The following is a 23,492-nucleotide window of genomic DNA, read 5'->3' as shown; positions in this document are numbered from 1 at the left end:
AACACTTTGATCTTAGGAGCCAGGCTAGCAGTGGTTCATGAGAAATCATGGATTCAGCTGATAACACGGTGCTGACTATTATGTATAAGGTGCTGACATGCTTACTTCCCTATTGCTTACAGACAGATGGGTTCCCTGAAGGGAGGGAGTTTGTTGGAGGTTAAGACATAAGCAAGGAAAACTTCGAAGTTTTGGTGTCTCTTGAAAAGTTTTTGTCCTTATTTATTCACAGAAAGCGCACTGTATTAATGAATTTTTCTTCTAAGATTGATTGAATTGAAGCCAATCCTTCCTGGGAAGAAAGAAGTCTCCTGTGAGACTTGAAAATACTGCAAGCATCTTTCTTACCATCTCAAAACCTGTTTTTTAGAAAATCTGGACTGATGTACAGATTGGGAAGGAATTCTATGGAAGTATACACCAAAAGGGTACCAGTGAGACTCCAGTGTATAAATGGAGATAAATGACAGTTTTATTGAACTGTAAGAAGTACTTAATTGATGTGAACACAGTGCTGGTGCTGCTGAAAGCTTGCTGTGTCTGTCTTTTTCTAATTGGTTCCTGTGTCAGAAGCTGTGAGGGTCTGTGTTAGAACCATGATATTGCAGATATTCCTACAGGAGGAGCTGAGAGTTTAAATCAGCTCATAGAAGTAAAGCTCTCGAGTAAAACACACCAGTGTACCAGTTTCATACAAAATTAAAGCATGTTCTATTGTGATTGGGAAGCTGAATGGAAAGTGTTATTAATAACAAGATAATGTGCTCTAAAACTGCTTAAAAGCATGCTTGTTTAAAAGCTGCTTAGCCATAATTTCCATGTTTGGCTTACAGCACTTCAAAGAATCATTAGGAAGACTTCCAAGAAATTAGATCAGCTCTATCTTTAGAAACAGACATTTCTTAAATGTTTGATATCCCTCAGGCTTTTGGGAGAAATCATACTTTGGCAGAAAATCACAGCTAGATCATTTCAGGTGAATTGGCAATAACAGAAAGGAGGGAGGACTAAGACAAAGAAGTTAAATTGTGACCAAGGGATGGTAGATTTCTAGCTCTGTGTTAGCCTGGGAAGCCTTGGACACGTGCAATTGCAATTTCACTCTCTGTGAGGTCTTGACTTTTCTGTATGGACATGAAAGAAGCTGAAGTGCTGGCACTTTATGTCTTCCTGAAGTTATCTATCCTTCCTTGTTCCAGAAGATGTTGGCAGAGCAATCCTGAGCGTTAGCTCATGTGTTGTGTTGACTAACAGAGTTGATGAACGGAGTTGTAACCCAATTCCAAATGCTCAGTATCTTCTGTGCATTGTGGGGGAAGTGCCAAGGGCCTGGTCGAGGATGTGTCATCAAAGCAGCTACAATTAAAGAAGCCAGCTGTGGGCAAGAGCTCCTTAAGCTGTTGGATGAACAGGTTGTGCCTACCAGAGGCAAAAGGCAGCACCTCCAGAGATGTTGTATTTTAAGTTGCCAGTGAGATACACTCAACATGAACAAACAATCCTTGCTGTGATTTGTTATCCCCTGTAGAGCCACTTACCCCTCTCTGAAGGATGCATTATCTGCAAATCAAATAATCTGCACAGATTGGCGAAAGCTAGAGGTATTGTTATTTTTACTTACTGGAATTTACACATTAGTGCAATACTACAACATTTCAATTGAGAGTAGAGTAGAGAACCACGTTATTGTAAGATTGTTTTATTTGATGGAAAATTATTATTGGTTTTCCAGTGAAAAGTGATGAGCTTGTCAAGGAGTTTTCTTTTTTAACTTCACAGAAATGGAAGTTGGAAACAGTCTTGAAAGCTGTGTTGTAGCTGGTAGTTGCTTTTTTTATATATTTGCTTTTAGTTAGTACATGTGAATTTAAATTTTAGTAATGATAATGTGAGAAGGTGACAATAAGAGCAAGCAGAAGCCTGATGTAATTGAAGATGAGTGATTTGTGTAGCTAATAATTAGACATTCTGTTAGTTCAACAGTGTGGTTAAGGTACAGCACAGATAAAATACAAGCACGTGTAACTAAGGGATTCTCTGGAGCTTGCTGTAGGCTGATGCTCATTATCTCCAACGCTTAGCAACTGTTTGCTACACAGTGTGAGAGGTGGAAAAGGATTAACTCTAATAGGCTGAGGCCTGACTGGAAAATTAATGCTTTAAGAAACAAATTCTAAATCTCTTGATTTTTACTCCTTTGATGAAGCTGAGGCCAGCCATGTGGAGCAGCATGTAGACCAGAAGTTCTCTGGGTCCTTCTACCACCTGACTGAAGTTGTTTGGAAGTAGATTCTGTGTGAGCCAGCCCAGCCCAGCTCTGGACTTTTAAGGCCTATATTCTCTACTAATCCTTTTCTTTAAAGATTTCACTGTAACCTCTGTAAGGGAAATCTGGTAAAAGTGACTAATATTAATAGTAACCTGTCCTACCTCAGTGCAGTCTCATGACAGAAGAAGACTGTGTAGAAATACAAAAGGAATTTAAATGTGTTTGTTGGTTAGAAAGGTTTTTTTGGTTTACTTCTTAAGTTTAATTTTTTTGGCATTACAACATCTAAATTTTCAGCCAGTCTTAATTAGTAGTGGCCAGATGGAGGAAGGAGTGAGAGGAGTTTACTTGAGGTCCCAGGAAATTAAATTTTCAGTAATAAATAGCTGCACCATTTACCTTGTCACTGATAGCAATTCCAGGCCATGTCCTTCTAGCAGGGAAGCATGTTCAGAAAGTGAAAAACCAATTTTCTTTTGGTCCCATTGTGCTCAGAGAGCTTCAAAATTATTTTCTTGCTGATGACCTTCCCCTGAACACAGACTGAGAATTTTACTATGTTGGAAGAGATCAGTAAGGTGACTTACCTGGAAGGCTGGTAAGGATGAGAGCTTCCTGAGAAGGAAAACAGAAAGGCCTACAGACAGCAGTTACCTCAGAGGATGATACTCTGTTGTAACAAGTCAGAACTCATGTCCCACCAATTGCACTTTCTATTTTTTTTAAACAGACTTCATTACCTATTCCGATTTTGCAGACTTGCTGGATTTTTACAAACCATACTGGTTCTCATTAGGTTTTTGTCTCCATCTCCATGTGGGATTCCCTTTCAGTCTGTGGGAGTGAGATTTTTCTGCCTGGATCCTTCAGCAGCTCTGTGGCAGCCACAGCACCTGGGGACCCTCTCACTCATTGTAGCAGTAAAAAGAAATTGTCTCATCTCATACCGCTGTAATCTCCACCAGCTGTGGCTAAGCACTCTTCTTGTTCAGTAATTTTTCTTGTATTGCTCTGTCTCTCCCTCACACTCCTTTCAGAATTTATTTATAATAAGTTTCTGAGAGTCAGGTTTCCCATTCAGGAAGAAAAGGAAAAGGAAGGTTCTTGGCAACATTTTTGACCCAGAGACCTGTTTATCTCATGTTATTCCTAAATTTTCTTCCCATTCTTCTAAGAAGAAACAGGGACCCTCCATGAAAGCCAGTCATATGTCTGCCTACACATTACTACGTGTGTATTAATTGGTCACATCTGCACCCAGACCTCTTCAGTCTGTCTTACATCCATCCAACAAGCCTAGGCTGTGTAGTCCTGAAGTGGCCACACATTACTTTGTTAAAAGCAGTGAGACCTTAACAACCATATCACTGCTCTTCTGCTCTTCAGCATTAATTATGTCTGTCTGCTACTGTCCTTCTGAAAGAGTTATTCTGCAAATGGTTGTTCTGTGCATCTGAAAAGGGGGTTTTGGTGACAGTGTGTGCAGAGTGCCTGTGACAGATTTTGTACATGCATGGCAGCCTTTAATAACACCTTTGAATCTCAATCTTTATTACTAGCCATTAAGTAACTTCCTGCATGGCAATTCTGTCACTGTAACTGAGTTTGGTTAGCATGCTTATATTTCTCCAAATAATCTTATTCCATCTAAATGTGTCTTTTATCCCAAATAATAAGTATTCCTTTATGAAGTGAGCTAACAATGCATCATTTGTAACAGAGAAGTTAATGGGAACCCAAATGTAATAAGGGTTAGTGACCTGAAATTTCTCCATTCTGTGAGAACCTTGGTCTCAAGCAGGTTCAGCCATAATTATTTTAGCTAGGTAGAGAGAGAAACCAGTTCCGTCAGAGGCAAAACATTGCCAGTTATGAAATGAGATCTGTACGTACAGACACACTGTGTTCGTGTCCCTGCATGGGGGATTGAGTGCAGAGGAGATTAACGTTCAATCTTGGTTAATAATCCCTGTCTTTTATGACAAAAAGAAAAAAAATAGGAAAAAAATAGTTATTATGAGCCTTTCTAAATTAATGGGATGAAGGCAGCTGCCTGAGTCTGGGTAATGAAAACCTGAACTGTCTGTATGAGCCAGGGATAATATTTAGGTGGAATTCAGAATAGTTACTGAAGGGAGGGAGCTGCAGTATTTGCACAAAATCAGCTCACAGAGGTCTTCACTGCAATGAGGATGGGTTTTTTATTTCCCTTCCATCAGAAGAAGATAGAATACATGCAAAAGCTAACATTTCTGTGCAATGAAGATCTAAGGATTGATGTGAGCAAAAGAGTTTGTCCTCATGGAGGCTATACCAACATAGCTATAAATATATCTTCACACGTTTAGTTCTGCATCTCCCTCTATAATAAGCCCCAAATATTTTGGGGTGAACCAGTCTTCTATTAGGATCAAGAAAAAAAATAAGTAGTCAAAAAGGACCAACTGAAGAGAAAACCCGGGGTGATGTGACAAAGCTCAAACATTGACCACGCTGAAATAAAACCCAAGCTTCAAAAAGCCTGAGGAATGGGAAAGGTCTTTGATGTTATCCCGTTTTGGTGAGATTTAACTGAGTTAAAATACACTTTCAAAGAACTGTTCATCTGGATTGATAGATCACAGACGGGGCCAAAGAAACAAACCAAAAAAGCTCATTTTTTGCCATTTCTTATCTGTGATTCTGAAATATTTGAGCAGTGGTCACCCTTGAGTGGTTTTTGGATTGATGTAAAATTGTATCCTTCATATGGAGGAGCTGATGTTCCCCAGAGATGAGATTGAAATGGGGGGAGAGGGGGTGTTGTCCCCCTGGTACAGCATTTCCTATTTGCCTCAAACAGAATTTCTTTTAAAAAAGGCCTTTGTGTGCCTTTTCTTTCACAGCTCAGCTAGCACTCAGCTCTGCAGGGTGTAACTTGTACTTCCCAGCTGTCAAACATCTAAGGAACCTTTTTTCTAGTTGTGCTCCCAGTTGAGTAGGGCAAAAGGAGACAGTTAAGTAATTTCCACCAACCCTCAAATAGTAATTTTTCTAATATCCAAGTCATTAAAGCGTTTCATAGCTGCCACACTTTCATTCCTATGAAGAAATCTAGCTTACAAACACAGACTTATCTGAGGAGGATTTGGGTTCCATGTGAAGAAGTTGCTGGGATTTATTAAGCAACAAAGTCATGACAAACTTGCCAGCACTACTTTTGCTGCTCCTGTATAATTGCCTTCAGGAATATTTTTTCATGGCCGTTCACTGCAGCATCTGTGTTTGCAATGGGTGTGTCTGTGCATGGCTGTGGTCCAGTGTCTGTGCTGTACTGGAGCCAGTGGAGGTACTGGGTGTGCAGTCAGGATTTCCCCCTTTTGATCTGCGCAGAAACACCAGTCACCATTGTCACCTCCAGAACTGTTCTGAGTCACTGCAGTAACATCTGCTGCTGCTGCTTCAGTACCAGCTCCCACCAAAGTCAGAGGGAGTTATTTCATTGATTTCAGGGATCAAAGGGAAAGAAAAAAAATTAAAAAAAGAGAGAGGGAGCAAGGGAATGAGGTTGTCTGTGGGGTTTTTTTCATCTCACTGATGTGTGACATTTCCATCTTCAGTTTTGATTAAATTTCCCTTAATTAGTCCATTAAGCTAAAGCCACCAAAGCTAATGATTGAAATGTTGGTTAACTGATGATCTTGTTTCAATGGAATTTGAAAGACATCATATTTCTAAATTAATAGTGGCATTAAACTAGAGAAGATAAAATGATGAACTATTTGTTGCAGAAATGCTGGTCTCAAGAGAAGGTTTGTACTGAAACTGCTTTCGTGTTAGGAAAAAGTAAGATTAATAGGCAACCAAAGCAGCACTGATGGTCCTAGTAGTGTTTAGCATTCACAGAATTTTTGTATTTTAGGGGCATTTCTGTCATTTTTTTTCATCTCTGGTGAGCTTGTGGAAACTTCTCAAGAGTTCTGGTCCTGGTGCTCCTGCAGGTGAAATCAGCAAGGCTGTCTCTTAACTTGAATGAACTGTAAATAAAAGTAAAAAGCAATCTATTGCATTCTCATATGGGCATGTTACATGGCACTCCCTTCAACAAGAGAAATACTGGTTTGTATCATGCCTTTGAGTTCTTAGGAGCTGAACATTTGATAATTCTCATAAGAACAACCCTTTATTGTTTGAAGAGACACGACATGAAAAGTGCATCAAAGCGTAACACCTTGGGGCATGAACCTTAGGTTCTGCCAAGGAAATTGCCTGAAGATATTTTTAGAAGTGCTTCATTGCCTGGAGGCACAAAGAAGGTCCACAGTAGTCTTTACTGAAGTATGTCTCCTCTGCTGCCTGAGCTAAAGTCTGCAGTAGTGGAGGGAAAAGCTGACAGAAAGGAACTGTTTATTTGTCTTTGTAATTAATTCTACAGCCTCAGTTTAACACCTTACAAACATAAATTCGCATCAACAAACACAAATTCAGATCAAAGTGTCCCTGTCTCCAAGTGGCATTTAGTGTGCACTCTGAGGGAACAGGTTGAGGATCAAATGCACCAGACTTGGTCCCTTCAATGCAGCACCAAGGGTCACTGTGTGCAGGGCACTGATTTTCACACAGAGCCATCTGAAAGATGCGCAGCTGAATCAGTTTCCACCCTACCTCTTCCTGGGCATTTCAACAGCACACAACAGGGAAGGAGAAGCTTCTGCTGGCTAGAGTCTGTATTTTACAGCCTGAGGTAGGTGCTGGTTTTCCATAAAATGCCAGACTGTGACCTGTGGTGTTCAGGACCTGTTTCACACATGGTTCAGTCATCTTTGCTGCTGGCACTGTGACTTGCAGGAAAAAGTAGATCAGAGCCCACTATGTCTGCTCAACAGCTTTTGTTTAAGTTTTGTATTGCATGTCTCAAACTGAACAGCTTATGTTTGTGCTGGAGCTTGTAATTTCATTTGAAGTGTTGTGGGATGTCAGCTGTAGAGCAAATGAGAGTGGGAGGCAAGGGGAGGGCAGCCAATTCAGTCAGAAACCAATTTAATATCCAAGGATTTTATGTTCCTTTCAGTTCTCCTAGGCATACCCACAAGGGGTTTCAGGTATCCCAACTAAGAACTGTGAGACTGCTGGCAGCATTAATCTTCAGTTGCCCTTTTTATGGATTTGGGAAGGCTAAAACTACACTTCTGTGATATTCAGACTTGTATGGATGGAGCTGCCACCTTTTGAACTGATAAAGATGGATCATTTAGCAAAGAAAATTGTGTCTTGCAATTTGGAGTTTCTTTTGATGCTAGGGATACTCTTCCTTCACCATATCCACCATTATTCCATATCCACCATTATTCCTGTCAGTCACCTGCTCTTCCATGGCAGCTGCTCACATCTTTAGAACAAATGAAGTCAGTTTTAAAGAAGTCTCTCCATATGTGCAATGCATGTCTTAAAGGAGTGAGAAATTTCAGTATTGGTGCATCGTTGCTTTTCTTTACCAGAACTAAAGAAGGAGGAACATAGTAACTATATAAATCTTTTCTGTTGTGTCAGGTTTTCTGACTCTGTCCCCAGCTGTAGCTTAGCAAGGACACCAATTGCAGAAGATGATGGCACTTTAACCTACATATCCTCAAAGTCACATATATCCCTGGGGTCTGTTTTAGCTTCTGCCAAACCTCACTGTCCCCTCTGGAAAGCTGCCCTGTGTTTGAGAACAATGTGGAAGTTGGTTACATTTGCTGACAGAGTCAGGTGGCTCAGTCAAAATCCACATTGGAAACACAGGAATATGCTGTCCCAGAGTAAATATGCATATGATTAGGGAAAACTTCACTGGAGTTTTGGTTTTGAGGTTGGCTTGCTGGTAAAGGAGAGGTAGTATTTAAAAACAGTAGGAATCACCAAGATTAATGTAAGAATACTAATAACATGCACAAAGCTAAGAGAAAATATTTTTAGACCCTGTGCCATGCAGAAAGGACCACAGTATGTGAGAAGAAAATAAAGTCTGCCAGTGTTTAGATTTTTGCTGCAAGGAAGAGACAGGATTTCTAAAGCCTTTCTAAATAAATAGAAAATACCTTGCTCCTCAAAAATACCTTGCTCTGTCATCATTGTCTTGTCTAAACTGAAACACCTGCAAGAATTCACATTCTGACTGAACATTTATCTCTAAAAGATAGAGCAGTAAGCACTAGCAATAGATCTACATTAAAGAGCCCCACGAATGGCTTAACTTCTGCTGGTGTAAAACATCAAGATACAACAGAGAGTTAAGTTTAGAAAATATTTTTTATTCACTTGCAGCTTGTTCTACAGCATGTGATAGTTTCATGTTTTTATAGTCTTGATGCAACCTCTCAGCATTGTATCTGACTTCTGAGCTATGGCTGGCTGCTTTCAGAAATTGTTCTGTTTCCTAAGCAGAGCATTTTGTTTTTATGTGGCAGATATGCATTGAGAGAACATGAACTTGCTAAACTAAGAGAAAACCTAAATCCATGAGTACACAAAATTAATGCATGGTCAATATACTGTCAGATTTGAAGTATTTGGTTGTGGGTAGTTTTTGCTCTTCCTGTTGCCTTGTAATATCACTGAGGGTGAATTTACAGTGATCTTTCTTCTGGTAATGTAAGAGTGGCATAACTTCCTGGCAAAAGCCAGCTTTCCTTAAATCAGGAAGTGATTTAAGGCAAACCTCCTCATCTTCTATACGGAGATAATGAGTTCTGCTCTTCCTGTGGACTACCCAGTGTCAGTTCCTCTCTTTTGTGACTGCCAGGGCTGTCAGATATCCTTTGCTTCCTAGAGAGCACATCAACACCAAATACTTTCTAAAAGGGTTTCAGCCTTTGATTGCTAGTTCCTTTTAGGAACTCCAGATTGCTTCAGGAGCCCTGCCTACCTATTTTTCTTAATACTTTGGGGTATAAATCACTTGTGAGAATAAAATCACTTAGAGGGGTGTTTGTTTGGTTGGTTTTTTTATTTGTGCCAGAATCCAGGGGACTTTGTTTTCTGACCACACACATACACTTCTCCCTCATTCAGGCTGTTTGTCTCTGGAGAGAAGAGGGGCAATATTGTCTTATTCTGTCTGCCTTAAAAAAAGTGTAGCTCTCCTCTTCAGATCATCTTTCATTGTTAGGAATGAGCATACTTTCTCCATCACTTTATATTTTTATATGTGAAAAGCTTTTCTCCACCATTCAAAAACTGCTGTAATTGTTCAGAGCTCTGAATTTCATGTTCTTTAGCAGAATTTAATCCCATTTTTTCCAATCTGTGCAGGTTTTGGTTTCAGATCACCGCTTCATGGGAAGAAGGCTCTGATGCCATTATTGCTTTTGACAATGTCTCCCTTAGCCTGGACTGTTATTTAACAAGTAAGTTTTCCTTTCATCTGCAAATGACTTGTCTTTTATTTGCCGTATAATTGAAACTCGGAAACTGGGGGGAACGGTCTGGATGTTGTTATCCTCAAAAGACTCTGAAAGGTAAAGGTCTCTGTCAGAAATCACTGTGCTTAGGCAGAGGACCCCATTGTGGTGCACTCTTACTGCTGGAGCAGAGCAGGGAATGGGTTTCCGGTTTGGCATAAGTGGACAGTGAGACATACAGTGTGGGGGAGCAGCTTCCAGCTGAGGCAGAACCATCACCTATACGCCCAGGCTGATGCAGAAGCCAGTCTGTGATTATAGATTTCCACATGACCTGGTTTGCTGTGTGACAGTTATCGAAATGAATGACAGCTGGACACTGGCTGGGGAAAGACAGGCATCCTGTGACTGACACTGACTTGGCAATGACATTGGGTACCGTACTCCAGTTAAACTAGAACAAGGTTATTTTATTTACACTGACACGCATTTAAGTCTGAATCAGAAACTAGGATCTTCACACTCTACTGCTCTGGGGAAAAATTTGGATTCTGATCCTGGCTTTGTGATTGACTGGCCTCTAGAATATGCCCAGTCTATATCTCTGATGCCAGATTTCACCATACATAGATTTTTATTAAACATTTGTGTCTGACTCATCTTTCATAATCTCATGCATAGTGAATTGCTTCATTTGTAAATGTGTTCAACGATCTGCCACCCTGTACCTCAGACCAACAACTTACATAAGGTCTGGAGAATTGCTGCTCTGAACAAATTAAACTTCTGCCTTGGGCTGAGCAGCAGAACTTAAGTGCATCCTTTCTTCTCCCAGGCTTGAAGCTTCGACTTCTGTAGCCCTGTTCAGATTAAAAACCTCTAAACCAATTCTGTAGTCAGAATGCTTTGCATGCTTTGTGTTATGTTAATTTGCATTGCCTGGGGCATGAGTCTCTCCATTTATGCAGTGATACCTGTTGGTTTCTGTGCATAAGTACAATATACCTCAGGTTCCAGTATTCAGAGAGATCTTAAAATTAAAATAGAATTAAAGAAAATTCCTCATAGTTTTACTGGCTAAAAAAAAAAAATTGTAACAGTTGCTAAAGATTGTATTCTGTATTTCTGCCTTGTGTCTTCATTCACTTGCTGTTTTGTCTACCACTCATTCCTGTTTATTTTTCTTTTGTCTCAGTTCTGTAACAAAAATGGAAAGTAAATCTGCCCATTTCTTTTAATAATGTTATATCCTGTGACTGCAGGCTCTTACTCTCAGCACAGAAGTCTGTAGCCCTTATTTTAGCTTCAATTTTGGCTTACATACTGACTCAGTCCCCCTCAGCCATAAACCAATCTGTGATTTCTTGTTTCCTAGTCAGTGGAGAGAAGACACCTCGAGGTACCACTCCAGACTCAAGCAATTTGCTCACCAGTAGAGGTGGCCAGAAGAAGTTTGGATGGGAACAAAAGCTCCTGGGAAATCTCCAGCTCAGCAGTGCCCCCATTTCTGATCCAGCAGGTAATTGTCGAGTCTGAGAAGCATCATCAGATAGATTTCCAGCTACCACAGATTTCAGTTAGATGTGGCTAAATGCATTTTTTTTTCCCCAGAGCCTTTGTTTAGAGCTTTTCCCAAGTCCCATACAAATAAAACAAAACAAGTTCTAGAAAGGAATTACCTTTAGCTGCTAACTGTGACTTGGATTTTGACTGTAAGCTGGTGAAAGAACCAGAGGGGGCCTCTTCTTAAAGTAAAGTGTGGTTTTAAACTGTAAGATATGTTTGTTTGGTGTCATGGTCATCTAAAAATTGGCAGGAATCAAAATGAAGTGTCCAAATTGACTGAGTTCAGAATTTTTTAACTTGAACACCCAACTCTAGTTAATATAGACTTGGTTTGAACTAACATAGCCTCACTTTTTCAGTAAAATATTCATTGTCTATTTGAAACAGTACAGCATTGGACTTTGTTTTAAAAATATGATTTTTCTTTTGTTAGAAATGTCAGTCTTGAATGTTCATGTTACTTTATTCCCCCCTACCCTTCAGCTCCTCTTTCCAACCTGTGATGGTGTGGGCCCAATAGATATTAGAATTCCCTTCCCTGCCTTCTCCCTCCCATTGTTGTCTCCCAAATGTTTCCCTCTCTCCTCTCCCAGGATTTCCCACATACTCACAATACCTGTTTTGGGCTTTAAAGGTGCATTTCCATTTGAATCTGCTTCCTTCCCTCCTCCTTGCCAGCCTCTCTTCTGGGAGCGGTTCAAGCAGCCACAACCTCCAGCCTACCTGGGGCAGCAGGGCTGACCATGGAAGTGAGGAGCAGCTACAGGAGAGACAAGCACTTGTTACAGCTGCAGCCCTCAGCACTGTGTGCAGCTGCTTCTCCTCTCTTAGGGCCAGCCACCTACCTGCCAATTTGAAATACCACCTCTCAAGTTAGAGAGCAGGGTTGATGTATGCCTCCTTTGCTCAGTCAGTAAGCCAAGGGATTTGTTCCTGCTGCCTCCTTCTCTCCCACTCTTCCACCTAAGAAGAGTCCTTCGCATCAGTTCTATTCTAGGCTGTATTTTATTTTGCTGCATGCAGGGCTCTGTTGAGGTGCATGAACTAGTGGTGTTAGCTCTGATGCTGACAGCAGTCTGGTCAGTGTGGCCAAAAGCCCTACACAGCCTTCAAAGCCTCCCTGAAAAGCTGGATCTATGAGCCCACTCCATGCTGCCACAGCAGGGCAGCTTCCTGGGCTCTCTTGTGAAGTGAGCTCTGGCAGCAGAGGCTGAGGGGACAGCCTGCAGGGTAGGCTGAGTTGCCATCACATGGAGCTTACTGATATTTTATGTCCTGAGCATCACACAGCAAGAAAAGTGCAGAAGCACTGCCAGGAGCCTCAAGGGAGTGAGACAGAGGCAATGAGCCCATAGGAGAGGATGCTGGGCTGGGGGAAGCTGCACTTCAGCTGTAAAGGTCCTGTTTAGCTCTATTACAGACGTTGTGTGTGAGCTTGGGCTGTCACAAAGGCATAATTTCCAAAAGTATCTTTATATGTTCTCTTTGAAGATCCTTTGAAGTCCTCCCTTCAGTATCTGTATTTCTGTTTCCTGCCTGTAAGTGGAGTTTTCTTTTAAGTGCTCTCAGTTTTGCCCTTGGGTCAGTGATCTTGTGGTAGGATCCGTAGGCAGGTGTAGATTATGGATTTCTGGCTGACTTTCTGTTGGTGATGTAGTTTCCTAAGGCAGCTGTACATTTCCTTCCAGGGTACCTACTGTTTTAGCAACAGAAAAAACATCAGATTTTAGATGCAAAGTTAATGTAAGGTGTGCGTGGGCTAGAAATCCTGTGTCTGTAAATTTCTTTGAGCATTTTGTTATTTCTTACTTCTCACTAGACCTGACATCATCTAGCTCTTCTGCTCCCTGTCCTATCTGAGGAATTCAATTTAAAGAAAGGCTTAGATAGTAGAAATAAAGGGAATCAGATTGCATGAGGGTAGAAGAGAAGGTCACTGAGGTACTTTGAGCAATTAAAATAATTTGTGATGACCTTGGGGTGAAAATTCAAGGCAATTCCAATCTAAAACAGCTTGCCTATTTTCTGAGCTTTATCCTTGGTCCTGTTCATATTCTGTCTAAAATTGTCTCTAGCCCTTGGGGTTTGAAATCACTCGTACAGCAATTTTCTCCCCTCATGCCCTCAGAGTAGATAGGGCAGAAACAGAGAAGCTGAGTGGCAGCTTCTTGCAGTGAAAGTCATTGCATTTCTGAGGGTCTCTGCAGCACCAAATCCCCTTTTCCCTTTGTGTTGCTGAGCCCCTGCTTGCTGTCAAGAAACACTGCAGATGCTTGTTTGGTCCCTGGGCTATGTGTTTTACCCAGCTTTAATCTTGTTTCTTTCTGCATCCCGTAATGCATTTAAGAAACCTCAGGCTGAGCCTGTCAAGGCCTTTCCTTTGATGGGCACATATTTACTGTTGTGTGAGTGAACCAACAGCATCAGTGCCACCCTGAAGTCCCAAAGACTGCACTGACCAATATGAGCTCAGCTCAAAGTAATTACAGCTAATAGGATCTTTGAGTTGTGTGATGGTTCACATACTATAATATTTCCTTCTTAAGAAATCATACTAAAACAAAGAACTGTGTTCCTAAAGCTGATGAGACAACCGGATAATAAAATGCCCTCCCTCAGTCCCCAAGCCAGGTCAGCCTTCACAGCAGGAGCTACAGTCTGAAAGACAGCTACCACTTTGTTTACACAACATTCAATCCAAAGAAGCTCAATTGTTTTCAAGGGCATGGGCCCTCCATTTGCTCCTCTGGATCCGAGCACAACCTCTTATACACACCTGCTGCTTTTGCCTGTGCCTGGAAATCCATTTTCAGCAAAAGTGATGGTCAGCGCCACCAGCCTCCCTGTCCTCTCTGTTCTCAGGCTCTGTACCTACTGACTTGCTTCTTCAGCCTTGCTGCTGCTGGTCATGAGTGCCTCCAGGTCATGCTCACTGGGGATTCAAAACACACAAGACAGCCACACTGTGAAAGATCCAGAAGCTTCCAAAAATGTGTTACCCACTGTAGTGTGTCACACCTGGGGTAATGAACACACTGGGTAGAATAAGACCTGAAATGTCTACAACTAGTGCTGTTACTCTCTCAAGTTTCTTGACCAGCACAGGAATATTCAGGACCAGCACAGAAAAATTCCTGTGGTTTTCATGTCACACAGTTGCTTGCAGTGCAAGGTGGCCATTAGATAGATGTTCACAGGGCAGTGCAAATTCTTTCCTTTTCAATTAACTAATGATGTGTTATTTGCTGGAATACCGTCTTCTTGCTGAAAGGTTGCAGGTGAAACTTGATTCTACAAGCAAGATTCTGGAAAAAAAAGTTGTAACAAGGTCTGCATACACCAGAAGATTGAAGCAGCTTTGATGGAGCCAGGATTTTTCATTGAGATGGTTAAATCTGTACAAAAGGCTGAGTGCTGTTTATTCTCTTGTAAACCCAGGCTTACTTTGTCTTCGGTTTTAAATTGATTAGGTATTAGTTTAAGTAAAACTGAAAGCTGCTCAAACCATACTATCATTCAACTACCAATTAAAAAGTTAATTTATATCAAACCAGTTCAATTTCCTTTTATACACAAGGCTAGAATATGGGAAATTTGGGCATATAAAGATACAGTGAGCAATAATGAGGAACTCGAGGTAAACAAAGTACTATCATGGAAACTGAAGGAGACAAAATAGGATTCTGAGTAGGCAAAAGGAGATAACAAGACACAGAGCAATCAAGCTTTAATTAAAGATTTCTGGTGCTTCTGAATAGGCTTTAAATGCCATGAGGATAGGCTCTCTTTTGATGTTTCAGCTTCTCTTCTGTCCCACTGACAACTTATTTGTGTCAGGGCACAGTACAAAAACGGTGTGTTATGCAGTGTGCAGAAATATTAACCTTTTTTCCTCTCAAACCTTGCATTGTTTTGTCCCTTCCTCTCTGCATATCCACCAGCCATTGTGCAGCCTTGGTTTATTGCATGGAAACTGCCATCAAATCATTTTCTCATCCAGACTGGATTATGGTTTTTCTCCAGTCTCTTCCCCACAGTATGTAGTGGTTGCACAGATTTTGCATTTTCCGTCAGTGAGAGTCCTGTTTTGAGTACTTCCATGGCTGTTTCTCGGAAGAACTCTCAGTCACATTAGTTAATCAGATGAAGGAGCTGAAAGGAACAGCGGAGCAAGTATTAAGTAAAAGAAAATTACATTTGGTTGCTCTTTGTGTGCAATTATACTAACTGAACTGTTGGTATAATGCAATAAAGGTATCTGCAGAACTGCATTTTTATATTATGCATCAATTAACACAGTGAATAACAGCCCAGTACCCTCCCCCCAACAAAAGTAACGTTCTGAATAGTGATGGAAATGTTTGGACACAACAGTGGGATCTCAGAATATGTAGGTATGAATTTCTTTATTGCAGTGTTTACAGTTGCTTTCTCCGTAGGATTGAAAGTAGCAACAGTGCAATACTGAAAATCAGCATGCAACCAGATACAACCTAGCAAAGTTGAATTGGCATAATTGCTCTCTAGAGTTAATCGTGCTATTGAAATAAACAGGGCAATTCACAGGTTTCAGACCTAAATTTCAAAGCTGCTCACTCTTAAGAATAGCAGTTTAAATTGTACAGAAACTGCTATAAATCTCAGAAAAGGTTTTGAAACAATTTTTCCACCTCCACCCAACTTGGTCGTTGTTATCTAATGTGCATTTCTACCATCCTGTGTAATTATGAGCAAAAAAAATCCAAAAAGTTGATAGCGAGTATCATTTAACACCCTTTATGGAAGACTCTTTGTGAAACATAAAAGGGGAAAGAAATTAGCTTTCTTCATGCTGCTTTGTTAGTGTCTGGTTTCAGAAGGTGGCAAGAAACAAAGAGTTCTCATTGCTTAGTAGTGCTCTTACCCTCTTACACTGACCACGATTTCCTACAAGGATACCCTGACAGTGTTCTCTATATGTAAACACTTAAGAAAAATCTAAAGCATCAATCAAGCTTTTGAGTATTTAGTTGAAATGATACTCAGGATCAATCTGGCATACATTTGTCATTACTGCAGATGCTCTTGCTGAACTGAAAAACTCATCTAAGCCTTCTGTTGCCGCCCTCATTTAGAAAACAGAGACAGAAATAGTAACTCCATAAAGAGTGGAAAAGCTGACCTCTCTTAATCTAGTCATACCTCTGTAACTGGTTCTTGTTTTGCTGGCAAGACTCACTAATTTCTATGATCAGTTTATATCCCCTTAATACCATTTTGTAGACACACTTAACAGGTCAGGGACTGTGATTGTGAGCACAACCTAGTTCTGCCACTTACCATCATCTTTCAACCCCCTGCCCCATTAATCTCTGGCAAATTCAATTGTGGGAAAGGTAATAATCTCCAATTACTGCTCACAGAACACTGTTAAATGGCAGAAACCAAAGCAAAATTGAAATCCTTACCTCAATGAGTATGTGTCTTATATATGCTTGTAGTATATTTTGCTTACAGGCTTCCAGCACAGACCAACCCTGGAACTACTGATAATGCATAACAGAGATTGCTTATGCACTGAGTAAAATCTACAGCTCTCCACGCAGCCCATGGTGCCAGTGGCAGCCAAATGTTAGTGAAGATTAAGGTGGGCAGTTTCCTATAAGCCTCTGATTTCCCACATTGGCCAAATATTGCAAAGGATGCTTATGGAAGTTTTTACAAATAGGTGAAGCAAACATTCCACATGCTCATGGCATCAAGCTTGATGACATCTGCCTGAGAAGAAGAGGTAAAATGTACTCTCTGCGGAAGAATTAATTGCATCCAGAAGTTTAGCCACCAGGGTTCTTATGCCCCTGAAACATGAGAATTTATAGCCCTTTTTAATGTGGATTTTTACTCTACTGGAAGTAGGAATAGCCTTTTGCTCTGAATAAGGTTGTCACAGCAAGTTCCACAAACTGTCTACACGCTGTTTTAAAGCACTGAAGCGTTTCACTAGCATGTTACTCCAGGTTCCAAAATAAGCCAAGTACCTTGGTGCTTGGTTGGCAATTTGCTCAAATCACTAAAGTTTTGGTCAGGAATGAGCTTAAACTAAGTTCAAACCAGCTTGATTTAACAAATGCCAGTTAATACATTTAGGCCCTTGAGGTGCAGCCAAAATGCCTCTTTCTGGTTTGTGGCTTGGAGTTTGTGTGTGTGCTGTATATGTGCCAGTGAAATTGCTTTCTATGTTAGAAGTACAAATGTGCCTTAGGCTTTGCCCCACGGTTTTCTCTTCAGTGTTACTGGTTGTTATTTGCAGCAGTGCCTGCAGCAGCATTGCCTCAGGCTGCAAGTGGTATCAGAGCTTCAAACAAATTAGTAATTTTAAGTCTTGTGGGGTTTTGTTCACTTTGTTTTCCAAGAGCGGGATATCACTTCCCTTATGCTGTGGCTGAAATCCAGCAAGTTGATTGCTGTGCATTTCATGTATCTAGACAAACTGTGTGAAAGCTAAAATTTCTGCTGTGCAAAAGGATGAGCAACTGTGTGTGTAAATATATCAATCAGTAAATTCTTTATGGAAAGAAAATTATGAAGGAAGAAATTTCTTTTTCAATTGTTTTAATAGAGCCAAAATGACATTTTTTGCACAATGTTGCTTGGGACCTTGCCAATGTGTTGGGGACCTTGCCAGGGTGCCTGAGGACGGCAGGTGAGTGGGTGAACAGGCAGAAACTTAATGTTTCCTCTGCCATGTTTATTTTAAAAGGGAGGATTCTATCAAATTGAACTGATGTATGACTTATTCACTGAAATATAGTACCCCAATCTGAATCCCACTGTGATCTCCACTTCTTTTTTTTTCCCCCCCCATCTCAAACAGAGATTTCCATTTTTTAAATCCAGGTAGCATCTTGCAGCTGCCAATGGCAGACTATATAGGGACCCTACATTAAACTACATGTTGGTTTTTGTCATGGGAATGCTCAGCTCTTTCTGGAAACTGGGTATATGTAACTTGTGGGAAGTTGGGCAGAATTCCACAATCTGCTAGTTCTTTGGGGAGGTTTAGCCTGGAGAGTCCTGCTGTTCCTGGTGTGTGAGGTGCTGGCAGCGTTATCCTGCCGCACACTGCAGAAGGAAGGAGGGATGGGCTGTGCACTGTGCAAGAGACCACAGTTATTCACAGATGGGAAAAAATCTATGCTTCTCACCAAGCTGCTTAAGGATTTTCGATTCAGTGCTGCTGCTTTAGTCTTTGGAGATCAAAATAATGCTTCAAACTGCATTACTGTTAACTGCTGTGGCATGCAGCAACCTGTAGAAATGCTCTCTCCAAGCTCATAAGACATGCTGCAGTCATTTCTAGAAGCAAGAGAAAATCAATACTTTGTAGGGAGTGAAATCTTACTTTTAAAAAAGAAGTGGTGGGTTATTAAGGCAGGCAGTATTCTGTTTTGCTGCTGGGTTGTGGTTTCAGATCTTGGGCTGCTGTTACATCTGCACACTGAGGGTTGGCTTTGTGAAATTTGAGGCGGGGGGGAAAGTGTGGGGTTTTTATTCTGTATCCAGAATTGTAACTAAGATCCATCTGTCCTAATTGACATGAGGAGCAACTTCTTCCTGTGTCGTATTATGTCCCATTTAATTCAGTGACAAAGCTGTTCTATGTTGGACTGGCTTCCAGTATTTATAAATACTGGAGTAGGGAGTAGGAGTAGGGCTGTTTTGCACATCAGTGCAGCAATGACAAATGAGGAGATCATGCAACACCTGGCTGTAGGTTTTACTAAAATCCCTACTGGTTTAAATCAGATGCAGTCTCCCCATGGACTTCACTTGGGCCAGACTTCCTCCTGCAAAGTTTTGGGCAAAGATTACTACCCAGATCTGCTAGTTCTGAAACACATTTTTTCCTGTTCTTGTCTACCATTCACCTGAATAAAGTGAGTAAATATTCTTGCTAGCACTGGCTGCAGCAGCTGCAGAACCTGGGAGGCTTTACAGACAATCTTATATACACCATTGTGCCCATTACAACAGGACCACTTTTGAAATCCAGGATAGCACCTCCTGTGCTCAGTCGTCTCCAGGCTCCTTACATCGTGCTCCCTGGCATAACATTTTCATTCCCCATCCTCTCAAGCTCTTAAAAGCCAGATTCTAAGATCTTAGTGAATATTAACTAATCTCAAGTTAGCAGCAGTGTTTGCCCTTACCCTCATACTGCCTCTGCATTGGAAGTGAGCCCCCTCTAGTCTGCCTAAAGGCAGAAAACACAAAAGCTGTTCAGGTTGCTTCAGTTCTGAGTCTGAAGGCATAATGTTTGCAGCAGAAGGACATTCTTCTTCTGTTCCACCAGGACTTTTAAGGAACCAGAGGGCCACTTCAAAGCATTTTGAAATAAGATGTAGTTCACTTATCCCCTATCCCTGGAATTCAGTGGGAGCCAAGAGCAGCCAGTTTCAGGTCCAGCTGTGCTGTGTATTACATGTGGAATCGCCTAGAGATAAGTTTGCCAAGGTCACGTAAGCAGATACCTAAGGAGCGACTTTTATTTCAAGGGACTAAATCAGAAATGTAAAGCTTAACCATAGCAGCAGTCTGCACATGCTGTGATCTGTCCTAGGTTTTATCACTTCCAGTTTTCCATTTTGATTCTCTCATGTTTTGGGCTTATTGTCCCCTTGAAGGTCACCCGCATCTACCTTTGGGAACATGTTTGATATTTCACTGGAGATGTCCAAATGGTTTCTTATTGTTCTGCTTACCTGCCTGCTTTACTGAACATATGTTTCAGTGCAGGTGGCTAAGCCCGCTGGGGTATTGCAATGTTAAATCACTGTGATAGCTGACAGAATGAGTCTCTCATCTTCCAGTTAGTGTGAGATTTTCCTTTGGGTTTGGGGTGGGGTTTGCAAGGATAAACACAGGTAACTTCTGGTGCCAGACTGTTGGTACCAGTGCTACTGAAGTATTTTGCTTTAATATATTCTAGACCTTGCTTCCTTAGGTGCCTTTACCCTCTTGCCTGTTGTTTTGGGGGTTTGGGGGCATTGCATTGGAGGCAAAGGAGTAGAGGGGAATTCTTCTATTTGCTATGTAATAATTTTAAGACTTTATTTCTGCCACCCGTTGCAGAGGGACTGGAGAAATAAGTGAAATAAGTATAAGTAAATGAAACAAGTAACAGTGACAAAATCGGTAGAGGACCTTTGCAGGGGAGTTTTGAGGAAGGGTGGTGTAGATTTTTCAGTCAGAAGGGATTATTCTCTCAGCAGTACTTAGATTGGGAGATTTTCTTAAAGAGTGACAGTTTTACACAACACTGTATTACCAATATTTTTCAGAAATACTGGTCGCTTTATTTCTTAAAGTCATGTCAAATTCTTTGATCCATTTCACTCACTGAACTTTTTTTACAGGAAGGAATTTAGCTCAGCTTCAGGATTAGTTTGTGAAAAGATGATTCAGACATTTCTTCTGGCTAAGCTAATGTGTTTTCTTGTATTTCTGGAGGGCGAACCCCTCCAGTAAGAGTAACAGTAGAACTTTTGGCCTTGCTCATGCAGACCATCATTTCTAGACCACATCAGCTTAGACAATAGCTCCAAATTCCAAGAAGCAGATCAAGCTAATCATAGGACATCCTAAGTTGGAAGGGACCTGCAAGGATCATTGAGTCCAGCTCCTGGACATTGAGTCCAATTATTGCCCTGTCTGAGCTAATTAGTATCACCGCTGGAGGAGTCTGCATCGCTTTTGTGGAAGCTGGTGGGAAAATGGTGCCCTTTGAGAAGGTCATATGGAAGGCTGACTGGACCAACACAATTTGTAGAAAAAAGCTTCAGATGTATTTCAAATCTTTTTTCTTTAATGGCAGTAGAACTATGTAATGGAGCTTATTATATTGTGTATATTAGATTCTTAATAAGTATGTTTGATAAATCATGTCATGTTCACAAAAAATGCTTAGTCCACTTATTTACTATCTACATCTTAGTTCTGATTATATAGAAAGTATTTCCTGATATACTGGAAAATAAGTTAAGGTGGGTTTTACAAAAGCATTGTGTTCTTGGGACTGTGCTGCTCCTAAAATGAATCTTTAAGGAAGAGTATGTAATTTTCACCATTGTGTATTCAAACTTTAAAAACTAGACACAAATTAGCAAAGCCTTTTCCTAGAAATCTATTTGTACAGGATTAGTACTTCCAGTTGATGGAAATGGCTGTAATAGGGATGCATTGATTTACACCCACAGATCTAGCCTAGAAAATGCAGAGTTGGATGCTTGTTTTACAGGCCTCAGTCAGGTGTTTTTCTTTCTGAAGCTTAATTTGAGTCTCCTGTGAGCAAATAATTATTCAAAATGCAATTAATCTATTGTTATGTTTTAATCACAGTGATGTTGTTGTATTTACGGGTTTTTATCTAATTAAGAGTTACTTTCCCATTTAAAATAAATTCAATAACCAAATGTCTCTAGAAACTGAAAGGGCTAGAATGCACCAGCCTTGAGATTATGAATGAGCACTTAACAGCCCAGAGGGCAGAGCCTGAAACTGGGTGGACTCTTGTGTTTTCCTCCACTCTGTGCTTTTAGCCTTTTTGAGCCTTAGGAAAAATAAAACTATGTTTATTGCTGTGATAGATTTCAGGAGATGTCGATGAAAAGCTGTCATATACTGAGATACAGAGCACTGTGAGTCTTTTAAAAGAATTCTGTATTTGTTTGGATTAAAACCTCAAGGCCAGGTTCTTCTCTTGGTCCAACAAGCAGAGCAGATAAAGAGCAGAACAACTACTTGATCTTTGGGTGTTGGGGTCATGCTTTGCCTATGTTCTCCTTTCAGATCAGTGGTTTTTCACAACCTGTGGTGCCAGTGGACCCTATGGCCCCACACAGAGCCAGTGCAATGATGCCTACAGGAACTCCAAGCTCAGAGTGGTCGTGGGGGCTGAAGGGATTCTCCAAGGCATTCAGATCTGGAGAGTACCGGCAACTAACACATACAGGTGAGGGAACTGTCTCTGATCATCGTGATGTATCTGTGTTTGAAACTATCCAAGCTGCAGTTACATGCTAGGCATTTCTGAAGTATTACATTCAGAAGTGTGGCCACATCTACTGGGGTATTACTTGTCACTGAGCCTGTGATTTCCAGCCTCTCTAGTCTCAGATTTGTTCCCTGGAAGATGCAACTTTTTTGGTGAAAGAGAAGAAACTTTCTGAGGCAGGCAAATCTTTACCCTAAATGGTTACAGGTTGGGAGAGCTCTATCAGTAGCTGAAAATGAAGCATTTTCACCTCCCCAGACCAAGAGGAATACATTTCTCATATTTCATTCTTTGAGCTCTGGGATCAGAATGAGTTTTTCCCACCCTTCACCTGGCATGGAAGGCAAAATCATGTGTCAGCATTTCTTACAGGACAGCTTGCATCAACTGCTGCTCAGCATCTTCACTTTTTTGAATCTAGACACAGCAAGTTGAGCCTGTAAGCCTGGCTTACCACTGTAGAATTGATTCTGGAAGCCAGCCACCTAAATGGTAGGCTCTCTGATACTGAGGGTTCTAACACTGAAATCCCCCTGTGGAGTTATTTTCAAAGAGAGGTGATCAGATACGGTTCAGTGCTAGTTAATCAGATTTTTACCAATCATTTTTTCCTTTTTGCTCTTGCTGGGGAAAGAAGTGCAATCGAAGTGTAGTTCACTGTGTCTGAATGGTAACATGAAGCCATTATATGCATCACTTTGTAAGCAGAACTGTCAGTTTGAACCAATGACTGCCTAGTGGTGTTGTTTTGCAGCATTCCATATTGAAACCATTGAAGGTATCTTGGATTTCAAAGCAAAACATTCCATTGAAGGCTTTGAACAAATTTCAGTTACAATTTGCTGGTCCCATCTGGTTTTTTTCCTTTATATTGAAAAAGAATGCTAATGTTGAGGGTAGATGTCAGTCTCTAACAGAGGTCTAGAGCAAAGAAGTTTTGAGAAACTGGCTAGGCTAGGCACAAGTTCTGCCTGAGTGCCTATTCCTACAAGGATTGATGGTAATGCAAAAAGCATTAATGATATTTTACCCAGCTATCAACAAGGAGTTGCCTGAGGTGAATAAAATTTTTCAGAACCAGCATCCAGTAAATATGGTTATAAAGTATAGCCCCAAAAAGAACAGGCAAAACAGCCCAAAAGCTTACAGTACTGTCATTTCTTTAATATCAGAGCCCAAGAAGAGCCAGAATTCCTGTGCAACTCCAGGCTGATTTTTTGCTGCACAATACAAATCCCGGGCCTTGCAGGGATGACCTGTCTAT

The 23,492-nt window shown here is 40.9% G+C and overlaps 1 protein-coding gene across 2 annotated transcripts in view; it reads left to right on the top strand.

Moving 5' to 3' along the window:
- Nucleotides 1–23,492, top strand: part of ALK (ALK receptor tyrosine kinase) — a 313,072-nt gene that overhangs the window by 255,493 nt on the left and 34,087 nt on the right. For both annotated transcript variants that reach the window (XM_048296584.1, XM_048296583.1), the window contains exons 10-12: nucleotides 9,542–9,636; nucleotides 11,006–11,149; nucleotides 22,024–22,186. In XM_048296584.1, coding sequence (XP_048152541.1) covers nucleotides 9,542–9,636; nucleotides 11,006–11,149; nucleotides 22,024–22,186 — 402 coding nt within the window. The remainder of the gene's footprint in view (nucleotides 1–9,541; nucleotides 9,637–11,005; nucleotides 11,150–22,023; nucleotides 22,187–23,492) is intronic.

The sequence above is a fragment of the Corvus hawaiiensis genome, chromosome 3 (genome assembly GCF_020740725.1).
Source record: "Corvus hawaiiensis isolate bCorHaw1 chromosome 3, bCorHaw1.pri.cur, whole genome shotgun sequence".
NCBI lineage: Eukaryota > Metazoa > Chordata > Aves > Passeriformes > Corvidae > Corvus > Corvus hawaiiensis.
This window is presented reverse-complemented; position numbering and strand designations above follow the sequence as displayed.